This window comes from Conger conger, chromosome 12 (assembly GCF_963514075.1).
Source record: "Conger conger chromosome 12, fConCon1.1, whole genome shotgun sequence".
Classification (NCBI taxonomy): Eukaryota; Metazoa; Chordata; class Actinopteri; order Anguilliformes; family Congridae; genus Conger; species Conger conger.
The window spans coordinates 23304612-23316663 of NC_083771.1; the positions used below are offsets into that span (position 1 = coordinate 23304612).

Below are 12052 nucleotides of genomic sequence, written 5' to 3' on the forward strand. Positions count from 1 at the left end.
AGTGAAGACGTGCTCATTTACAGCAGAGCCCTGTTAATTCCCCCCAGCAGCCCTAAGCTGCATCTCTTTGGACTGTGTGAGGAAACCCACACGGGCACGAGGAGAACGTGCAGACAGGCGCATAAAGGGCCCGGTCGGGATTCAAACCCACGACCATCTTACTGAGAGGCGACGGTGCTGTCCGCTGCACCACCGTGGGGCCAACAACACATAATGCCAGCTCAGCAGGGAAAGGGGAACAGCGGGGCGATGACTCCCAAAGCCCACAGGGAGGGGTGACACTCGCTCCTCCGTTACATTCGTTCCGCTGTGAGCGAGAGCAGAACCAGTGAACCGCCCCCTTGCTCTCTTCCCCCCTCCCCCCCTCCTCCTCTCTAAACAAAGAGCGCATCCCATTTGCTGCGCTCAGTTGAGCCAATAAATCTCTTTGGGGAGGGGGGGGGCTCTGGAAAATGTTGGCAGAGTGAACGGCTCCCCGAAACAATTGCGTGTTCGTTCGGGCACCCCCGGCTTTGTTCCGGAAAGATGGGAAAGCTTCCGGGGGTGGGGCAGTGCACCCCCCCCCCCCCAACCCTCTCCCAGGTCCTCTCAGGCAGAGCGTTATATCACTTACCCTGCAGGAACGCGGGCTGTTTGGCCTTGGCCAGCATGACCGCTACAGATGATAGCGGTAAATAATAACAGGTCTATCTGCGATACCGCGCTGCGTCGCTACGATCTCGTCCCCCTTGGCCCATAAAGACCGAATAAATGTGCTGCCACCAGACAACTTTACTGCAGAGGGACACTACTGAGGGACAGTTTTACTGAAGCAGGCTTTTAGTCAGATGTGAGACACGATAGGGGAAATTTAGACTGCGACAGTGTTTTAGTCAGATAGAGACACGATAGGGGAAATTTAGACTGCAACAATGTTTTAGTCAGATGTGAGACACGACAGGGGAAATTTAGACTGCAACAGTGTTTCAGTCAGATAGACACGATAGGGAAAATTTAGACTGCAACCTGTTTTAGTCAGATAGACACGATAGGGGAAATTTAGACTGCAACAGTGTTTTAGTCAGATAGACACGATATGGGAAATTTAGACTGCAACAGTGTTTTAGTCAGATAGACACAATAGGGGAAATTTAGACTGCAACAGTGTTTTAGTCAGATAGTCACGATAGGGGAAATTTAGACTGCAACAGTGTTTTAGTCAGATAGACACGATAGGGGAAATTTAGACTGCGACAGTGTTTTAGTCAGATAGAGACACGATAGGGGAAATTTAGACTGCGACAGTGTTTTAATCAGATAGAGACACGATAGGAGAAATTTAGATTGCAACAGTGTTTTAGTCGGATGCGAAGAATGATAGCGGGATATTCAAATGCAGTAGTGTTTTTGTCAGATGCAAGACACAGTAGACCAAAACGATTTGCTCATTTTGCTCACTGTGTGGTAAAAAAAGAGCTGGACTCATTCACTGGGAAGTAGCCAACATCAAAAATCAGGAAGTATTCTCTCCTGCCATCAGCTGACATACCGAAGTCTCCATGGTTCAGACATTAAGGGTCTGAAAAAGCACTATTTCCTGATGAATCAGAAAGTCAGGACAGTCACCTCCCTGGCCATTGAGAACCTGAGTGGGGGTCCAGGTGAGGGTGGGATGCCGCAGCCAGGGCAGGCAGGTATAAAGGTATAAAGCCATGCCGGGGTTGGACAGCGGCAGGAGAAACGACCCGGCCGGGACGTCTCTCCGCGGAGGAGGGCGGATTCGGGACAGGGCGGTCGTAAATCCCAGGAATGTGGAGAGGTCCCGTACCCTCTAAAGCAAGTCCGCTCCCCCTCGGGGGAGACAGACAGACAGACGAGTCTGCAGTGCCAGCTGGAGCGGGATACTGGACTCAGACACGCGCTCCCATGGGTTCCAGCTCTGAATGAGCTCTCTTCCCCCATTACAACAGGACCTTACTTAAGTTAAACATTCACTTAAAACCGCTCTCTCAGAGAATGAAATATCTGCAGAATGAAATTCAGCAGATCTTTATTTTATCAGGCTGCAAAAAGTATTCTCAAAATGCAGTTTCTAAAAGGAAACTATGTATGTGGCAATCAGCTGACACGGACCCCCGCTTTCCTAGTGTTTTTGAGATGAGAGAGGGTAATGATGAGAGGGAAAAGCATGACTACCTACTGAGTCATATCACACAACCCCTGAGGGATCTCATCCAATCCCAGTGCTGCAAACGCCCTGTCCAATCAGAGCTGCTCAAATAGCTCCTAAAACCTAAATCTGCCATCCAAACCATCCAAAAATGCAGCACTTCCAACCTCAAAAGTTGAGAACATTCATGACACAAATGCCTACATTACGAAGCCAAAACTCACCTGAAAACATTTAGGACTGAGTACAGTACAGGATGGAATTAAACACTGTATTATGCTCTGCAGTTTGTGCTATGCCCCTGTGTGACAGTGTGAAATCCACTAGACCTGAATCAATTACGTAATTGATTTGGATTCAAATACCTTTCTATGCTTAACTGGTGTATTGAAGCCTATGAAATACACTGAAAAAACCTTGGTCCTCTTGGTTGGATCAATCGAGCACAGAAAAGTATTTGAATACAAAACAATTCCAAATTTGACTGAGTCTGAAAACCACACAACTGCCCATGAACGTTTGTGCGTTATGCTGACAGGCATTCGATTTGCAGATCTTGACTCGGATGGTTAAGAGTCCTTCTTTCCGGATTTGGAGGTCAGCCCCCTTCAGAAAAACTGTGGTATGTCATTTCCGGGGCAAAGTGTGAGTGGGCTGGATGAGCCTATTGGAAAGGTCTGTGGGGCTGTGGGGGCGGGGCTTACCTTGCGGCCATCGCTGGCGTGGCAGTTGACATTTAACGGAGTAAGCAGGGCCATCAGCTTCTCTTCATTTCCACTCCTGCAGCAAAACAACACCTCATAAAGCACAGGATACTGCACACACACTATTAACCAAGACACACACTCACTTAACACTGCACACACACTATTAACCAAGACACACACTCACTTAACACTGCACACACACTATTAACCAAGACACACACTGGCTTAACACTGCACACACACTATTAACCAAGACACACACTAACCAGAGAGAAGACTACACTCTACACACTGCATTAACCAGAGATGATATACAGTTTACAACAAATTAGCCACAGAAGAGTGTAAGGGGATGAATAAGGGGGAAGGGGGATGAAAATAAAAGTTGGCAGGGAGGTGTGTTTTGTTCAGGCACAGCAGGGTTACGTGAGCAGGCTTTGGGAGTTGAGTTCTGTAGCTCCTGGTAAGAGTTAGTGGCATGTTCTCCATGGGCACAGGTAAGATTAACAGGAAAAAGGAGAAACCAATTTGACCACTCTTCCAATTTGACCACCCCAGTGACGGGCCCATTCGGTCCCTTCACTGGGGCCTAACCCTGTAGTTCCACACACACCAGAGCACTCCGGAGCGGGGAAGAGGGCTCAGAAACCCCAAAGAGGAGCCGACCCCCACGGCAGGGCACGGGACAGGGGCAGGGGGCTGGGGCAGAGAAGCTCCCATAGCCGCCAATGTCCCACTGCTCCCCTCGGCAGGCGTGAGAGGAACAGGTGCCCTTTTTGTTGTTTTGGACGACGATGCTGCACCATGCTAGAGAGAGGTACACTGCCCCTTGTGTATCCCCCAGCAGACCCCTCCACCTCGCCGCTGTAAACACCAGCTTTACTCCGCGGGCTGCTCCATTTTTAACGTCACTGGCTGGCTGCCACGGCATGGTGTCCTGTCCCGTCCCAGAGGCCCTGGGGTGAAGCGGCACGACTGTACACCTCCCCTTCGGTCGTTACGAGGATCCGGTGAGGATCACAGAGGGGCTCCTCTTCCCTGGATCACAGAGAGGGCTGAAGGGAAGACTCCAGGACAGAAGAGGCTGGCGGTGGGAGCTCGGGAGCTGGAGCGTTCGTTTGTATGCGGGCGCCGTCGACACCGCCAGATTAAAGCCTGCCCATCGGTCTTCCCGATGTTCTCTCCGACGTGCATTCCTCCCTTTATCACCGGCGGGGGACGGGGTCGGGCGCGGGAGCGTGCTGCCCGCAGCAGAGAGCAACGCACTCGGGGAACGCCAGATCGACTTCCTGCTTCCGATTCGGCCGTTCAGCGGGGACGGACGAGTTCCGCCGGACGTCTGTATTTCAGAGCCATAAGTCACTGGGTCCGATAAACTAAAGACCACCCACTTAGCCAATAAGAGTTACCAATGTGTGCGGTTTCTGGAAACGGACTGGATAAAAAGGGCTTGATATGAGGAGGTATGATGGACTGAATCACAAATCTACTCCAGGGACTAGGGACTACTCCATCCCTGATTCAGACACCCCAAACCTGGGCTGGCTCTAACTGCCAAGGGTTTGGGTTGTACCTCGTGATCTGGCCCGAGGGACTATGGCTGAACCCTGCAGCTCCAGGTCATCCTCTCCGACAAGCAGTGAGTGCTTCTCTTCCAATGGCCTTCAGGAGACTGAAATGGCCATGAAGTCTTAAAAACGAAGTCATCATCACAACACGGAGGCAGCCACGCTCACAAAACAAAGTCAGCTCCTGGGTTTCGTAACCAGCTCATAACGTCCGAACGATGGGTGCTGCCAACCGCTGAGGACCTTCACCACTGAGTGTCAAAGGTAAAGTCTTTCTTGGCTCGTTTCACTTGTTAACTAATTTTACTTCGCAGCGTTGAGGATTTATGGAGTAAAGACTTTGTATTGCTGACGGGTGTCGTAGCTCGGCTGTGAGCAAACCTCATAACTCTTCCTCAAAAGATCTAATGGGAGGCCGGGCTGTGTTCTTTGTACGTCTGAATTCCACTAAACTGCATGCTAAAGGCAATCCTTCTCAAACCCGCTTTCTTCAAAACCATCCATTTGCTTCTGAGGGAGATCCACAATGCCAGTTCCAGAAACCACAATCTCTTCATTAGCGGTCTGATATAGCCAAACCATATCCAGCAGAAAGCTTGATCTCTTTATAAGCAATATGAGCGTGTCTTATCCAGGAGCCACAACCCCTTTATCAGCAATACGATACAACCATGTCTTTTCCAGAAAGCACAATCCATTTATTAATGATACGACAACATCTGATCCAGAAGCCGCAACCTGTTTTATTATTTGAGTAATCCAGAAATCCGTTTTTGAGGGATACGACGCGACCATGACTTCTCAGAGGGAACACATCTTGTTCACCTCAACAAAGCAGTGGAAATCCAGGAGAGAGGCTATCTGAGTTTGTGAACATGGGCCTACCAGGGGCCAACGCAGCAAGAACTCTCCGAGGGCTGCCTCACTCTCCACCAAAGATGGGCAGTCAACTGGGCTTATCCTCCAGTCATGGAGCCAGAAAGAGCCATTTACAGTGTACGCACACACAAACTCACACACACACACACACACACACACACACACACACAAACACAAACACAAACACAAGCGTGTACACACACACACACACACACACACACACACACACACACACACACACACACAAACTCACACACACACACACACACACACACACACAAACACAAACACAAACACAAGCGTGTACACACACACACACACACACACACACACACACACACAAACACAAGCGCACACACAGAGCACAGGGCTTCCCTTTAGTCAGTGCCCGGCAACTCAACACCACAGCACCTGTCTGGCTCAACGCGTAAGGGGGTGCACCAACAAGAGAGGGGGAGGAGGGGGAGGAGAGGGAGGAGAGGGAGGAGAGGGAGGAGAGGAGGAGCAGGGGGTAGGCATGTAATCGGGACTCACCTCGCTGCCTCCAGGAGTTCGTCCTTCTTGTATTCACCTAGGTGGTTGCAGAAAATCATGGTGTCAGACACGGGCAGGGCGAAACATGCACAGCAGCCGCGGGAGACGGACGAGGATGCCAGAGCTGCACCGCTACATTCAGACGGGATTTAATCCCCCACACACACGCGCACGCGTACACACACACACACACACACACACACACACAGATACTGCGCTCTTGCCAACGGACCCTGCCTGCCTGCTGTCTCTCTCTCTCTCTCTCTCTCGCCCCCCTCTCTCCCACACCAGCTCTCTCTCTCCCTCTCCCCCGCTCTCTCCCTCTCCCCCGCTCTCTCTCTCTCCCACTGCTCTCTCCTTCTCTTTCTCTCTCTGCTTCCCTCTCCCACTCGCTCCCCCCCTCTCGTTCACTCTCTCTCCCTCCCCTCTCTCCTCTCTCACTCACTCGCCCCCCCCCCCCCCCCCCCCCCCGCTCTCTAGGCGGCGTTGCTTAGCGCCCGCCCCTCAGGGTGATGCAAGTGTGACGTGGAGCGGTCAGCGTGTGCAGCATCCCTGCTCGGCAAATAGATGCAGATATGCGTCAGGTCCTCAAATTAAAACAGCCTCCCCCCCTCACCCCGACAGCCAATCGCAGAGCTGATAGCCTTTCTCTCCCTCCCCCTGTCACTCGGACAGCCAATCACAGCACGGACAGCCCTCGCTGTCCACCCCCTTCTTCCTTTCTCTCTTTATTTTGTGTTTGAATGGGAGGAGCAGTTGCCGTGATAACAGAGGAATAAATAAATAATAAAAACGCCCGGCTCTCCCCTCCCCCCTCCTGGCACCTCACAGCCAGCCTGCCTGCCAGAGACACAAACCCCTCAAAACCAGAGATGAGCCCCCAAACCCAAACCCCTACATGTGCGCTCCCCCTCCCCCTGTCACTGTCACTCTCCTCTCCTCTCCCTCCCGCGGTCCCTCTCCCCCCTCTCTCTCTGCTGATGAAAGGGGCAGAGCACAAAGGGGGAGGACGTGTAAAGCACTGGGGAGACGAGACTCAGTGAGGGGGCACAGATATGGCTGAGGCAGGCAGCTCGCATCGTTCAGGAGCCGGAGTGAGGCCGACAAAAATATAAAAACAAAGACAGAGCTGCTAACAGGGCAGGCTTTAGATGGGCTGCTGTCGCCAGCACGCACGCCAGCTCTGGCCGAACCGTAACCCCGGCGACCCCGCGTCTCCCAGACGACGCGCGCTGACAGGCCAGGACGGGACCGCTCCTGACGTCTCGGCCGGAGTCTGGAGGACCTGCCTCTGTCACAAGCACAGACACCGCCAGCGTCTGCCCTCTTCCACTCCTCACAGCCAAAAACCTGCTGGCTAAGATACTTAACTGGGCCGCGAAGGTTAGTGATTCAAGCCCCAGTGTAGCCACAATAATATCAGTGCAGCTGATGGGCTCTTGAGCAAGGCCCTTAACCCCACATTGCTCCAGGGGAGGATTGTCTCCTGCTTAGTCTAATCAACTGTACGTCGCTTTGGATAACAAGCGTCAGCTCATGACAATAATATCATAAGGACAATGTTGGGGAAATATCTGCAGCCCCGTTTAGACATTTAGGATGTGAACAGCATCTTCCCTGTGTGCAGCCCCCAGACGCCCGTTTGACTGACAGCTGCTGCTGACGTGTGAGGAGACGGACCGGGGTCAGAGGGGGGGAAACGCGCCCCTCCTCCATCCCGTACAGGAGGGGGCTGCAGACAGATGGGCCAGATCCTGACCCACTATCACCACAGTCTCCACCGCTCACTCTCAGAGCAGAGCAGAGCAGAGCCTCCACCACTCACTCTCAGAGCAGAGCAGAGCAGAGCAGAGCAGAGCCTCCACCGCTCACTCTCAGAGCAGAGCAGAGCAGAGCAGAGCCTCCACCGCTCACTCTCAGAGCAGAGCAGAGCAGAGTGGACCGGCATCTGATCGACCCAGGGGAGCGTGTGCCGTCACAGGGACGGGCTGAAGGCCGCTAACGAGCGCCCTGTCGATACCGCCGCGCTCCGTGATACCCCCGCGCTCCGTGATGCCGTCGGAGCGACTGCCCGTGCCGCACAGAGCTGCCGCTCAGTGCAGCCCTCATGACAGACCAGCGCATGGGGGATTCATCAAGCTGGGCTTCACATGGGTTATTCAGCTTTAATGAAGAACCATGGGGGTGATGTTCTTTCAGCTGTACGCACGTGGGTGTGTGTGTTTCTGTGAGAGAGAGAGAGAGAGAGAGAGAGAGAGAGAGGGGGGGGGGGCGAGGGACGGAACGCAAGAGGGAGTGAGAGAGAAAGAGAGAGGGAGGCAGTGAGAGAGAGAGAGAGAGAGAGAGAGAGAGAGACAGGAGGAGACTGACAGGGATGAGTGACAGGGCTGAGATCCTGCTGACTACAGTGAAAGCAAAAGGACACAACAGGGAGGGGTGTGGCGTGAAGAGATGCCATCATGCTCAGCTGTTCTGCATGCAAATATGACCGTGCCCTAAACAAACCCTCCAAGCTCTCTCTCTCCCTCCTGCCTCTCAGCCTCACTCTCACTCAAAGTAAAACACGCATGTTCTGAGCATTGGAGACTGGGGGATCGGGGGTGTGAGGTGGGGGAGAGTCTCACGGGCACCGGACACGAACAGAGCTGCTCTAATCTCACGGGAGTGCAGCTGAAGCCAAACTGAGGCAGAATCTGGGAGAATGACACGTTCCCATTAAAGCATCTCTAATCTTACCGAAGTGTTCGACGGGAACATTCTGTAGCGATACTATCCCACCGAAATGGTGCAATTACACGCCAAATGGCGCACAGAACACATCGAAATGACGGTTGGCGAAGTAAATTACTACCGCCGTAACGAGATACAGGCGGGCTGATTAGGCCCATCATCGTTGAATGATGGAAAGTTGGAAGTTTCTTCTTTTTTTTTTGGCAGAACAAAACATTCTCCTGGAAATACTAGCAGCTTAGACACTGACCACATTTACAGAGAGCGGTTCATAGAGGAGGCTGACACAGGCTTCCTCTCACTGTTCCACCACTCTCAAACATAAACTACAGGTAGTTTACTGCATCAGACCGATGCTACCGGTCTGAAAACATTAGTAATGTCCTGGAATGTGGGGGGTTTATGACTCTGGACCAGGGCTTTCTCCAGGCTCAGAGGGGAGGTATACAGCCCGTGTGGCTGGGTTGGCCTTGTTTAAGCACACCGTTGGAAGTTTATCATTTTACATTTTGCAACACTGGACGACTGTAACATGGGCACCATACACAAAACAAAAAAAACTCAAATTGACCAAGCTGCAAAACAAAAACAGCCGAGTGCTGATGTGTGTGTGCGGTCCACAGCCGGACCTGACTGAGGGGGGCGACTACAGCACCGTGTTCATTTCCCTCCCGTTCCTGAACATTTAAATTGGATTAACGGATTCTCTGGGAATCGGCGTGGGCCGGGAACGAAGCGTTGCCGTGGGAACCGAGCCGATACCGGGAACGATGGATTCCCGTGCGGAATGGCGCGGGGCGTTCCGAGCTCTATAACCAGGGAAACGGGGCACGGACATAACAAGCAGCAGACTGCCGGAGCGGAAGGGACCATGCGGGACTGTGCTACAAACCAAGCTGCTACTTTATCATGTTCAGCAGCCGACACAGGGAGAGGCCTTCAGCAATGCCAGTCTTATCTTCCACAGAGGGAAGGAAACATAATTGAGTTTTGTCCAGATTTACTCTTTTGAGAACAACATTTTCATTTGCTGAATACCATCAATCAGACACATAAAAAGGGTCCATTTTTAGTATTAATATCTATAGGGTTTGTACATTTAAGCCATTTACTGCGGATGGAAATTAGCCCAAAACATTTATTGTTTCAGAATAATCATTGCAAACAGGCCAGGGGGACTGGTACCTATCTCACGCAACTATTTTCCATTTTCATGGAAAAATTGGACTGATTCTCAGCTTCGCCAATTCACAATGATTGATGGTTTGCGGTTTAATTTCACATTGGCTGTCAGTGACTTTTTGGTACATTTTTGAGGAAATACAGGTTTATGACTTTCCTCCCTTCACTGGCAAGAACTGGTCTCATTGACGCACTGTCATGGAGGCCATTTTCACACAAGAGAAAGGGCAGTCTGCAGGGGGAAATTAAAGCCCAGCCGACTCCATAGAAACTGCTCAGGACTGTTCTACTGTCCAACATAACGTGAGGCTCCACCACTGATCTCAGGCTTCAGGAAAAGCAAGCTACAGTCTGTCAGACTGATGTTCTCTAATCTTTTGGGATTTTTTTCTTAAGGTTTAGCCATCATTATATTACACATCACCGGTCGAGTTTTCTTGAATTGTGGCAAACAATTGAAGGTCCAATGCATGATAGCACAATCATTTAGTGAGCACTTTTCTCAAGAACAGCAGAGAAAGTGAACACCAGTATAAGCCTTAATACTGAATCCAAAAAGCACAGAAGGAATGTGTAATAACACAAAAAGTAATATGGTAAACAACAGAAAATACCACTGTACTCCAGGGCTGAACAATTCAGGATATCCAACATTGTTGGGTCTGATGACTGAGGCTTCATTAACCTCACAGCAGGTGGTCTAAGGGAGAATTTGCAATTTGTTGGTTTGAACAGATTTGCCTTGAAAACCCCGGAACAGTAGTTTACACGAAGAGAAACATGCATCTTCAAAGAGCACTTATGTTAACACAGTGATGCAACTTTCAGCTGAAGAGCTGTGCGTGTCCCACAGCCATGAGGAGGATGTAAAGAGGCAGGGAAGGCTGCCATGCGAGGTCCTGCAGCAGCAGCCCAGCCCACAGGCTCCCACTCAGGAGACTCCTTCAGGAAAACAAGCAAACACAGATCAGACCCGCCACAGGTGTGAGCGCACTCACGCACTCACAAGAATCTCCAGAGAACAGAGGGGGAGTGGAGAACTGCACTCACATACTCCACAGCACTGCGATGTTCCAATTACCGTACGCACTGGCATTAACGGAATACTGCGCTGTTCTAATTACGCACTGGCATAAACGGAATACTGCGCTGTTCTAATTATGCACTCACATTAACGGAATACTGCGCTGTTCTAATTACGCACTGGCATTAACGGAATACTGCGCTGTTCCAATTACGCACTCGCATTAACGGAATACTGCGCTGTTCCAATTACGCACTCGCATTAACGGAATACAGTGCCGTTCTAATTACACACTCGCATTAACGGAATACTGTGCCATTCTAATTTCATACTCTTGACCCCTCTGCCCTGAACAACTACCGGCCTGTCTCTCTTCTTCCCTTTCTCGCTAAAACTGTCCACTTATCTTCTCCAGAACAATCTCCATGAGCCCAACCAGTCTGGCTTCAAGAGTGGCCACTCCACTGAGACCGCCCTGCTCGCGGTCACTGAGGCACTCCACTCTGCTAAAGCCAAATCCCTCTCTGTCCTCATCTTCCTCGACCTGTCGGCCGCCTTCGATACAGTCAACCATGAGATTCTGCTCTCATCGCTGTCTGGGATGGGTGTCACAGGGTCTGCACTCGCTTGGTTTTCCTCCTACCTCTCTGGTCGTTCCTAGCAGGTGACTTGGAGGGGCTCAGTCTCCGACCCTCACCCCCTACAAACTGGAGTCCCACAGGGCTCAGTTCTTGGGCCTCTCCTCTTCTCGCTATACACCATGTCTCTTGGTTCTCTTATCTCTTCCCATGGCTTTTCTTATCATTCTTACGCTGATGACACCCAACTCTTTATTTCCTTCCCCCCCGACACCCAAGTCACCACACAGATCTCTGCCTGCTTGGCTGATATTTCTGCGTGGATGACTTCCCACCACCTGAAGCTCAACCTTGCCAAAACTGAGCTTCTCTACATCCCTGCTAAGTCCTCTCCGTCAATCGACCTCTCACTGACTGTTGAGGACTTTGTAGTTTCCTCCTCCCGTATGGCAAAGAATCTTGGGGTGACTCTTGATAACTGCCTCACCCTGGCTCCACAAGTATCCTCCACTGCCAGAACCCGCAGGTTTATCTATAATATACGCCGTATCCGTCATCTCCTGACGGAGAAAGCCACCCAGCTCCTAGTCCAGGCGCTCGTCATTTCCCGCCTGGATTACTGCAACTCCCTCCTAGCCGGTCTCCCAGCGTGTGCCATCAAGCCCCTCCAGCTGGTCCAGAATGCTGCAGCCCGCCTGATC

At 51.5% G+C, this 12052-nt stretch overlaps 1 protein-coding gene across 2 annotated transcripts in view; it reads right to left on the minus strand.

The window, feature by feature from the left end:
• tnksa (tankyrase, TRF1-interacting ankyrin-related ADP-ribose polymerase a) overlaps window positions 1-12052 on the minus strand; it is a 129509-nt gene that overhangs the window by 49284 nt on the left and 68173 nt on the right. For both annotated transcript variants that reach the window (XM_061262845.1, XM_061262844.1), the window contains exons 4-5: window positions 5838-5874; window positions 2854-2929 (exon numbers count right to left, since the gene is read on the minus strand). In XM_061262845.1, coding sequence (XP_061118829.1) covers window positions 2854-2929; window positions 5838-5874 — 113 coding nt within the window. The remainder of the gene's footprint in view (window positions 1-2853; window positions 2930-5837; window positions 5875-12052) is intronic.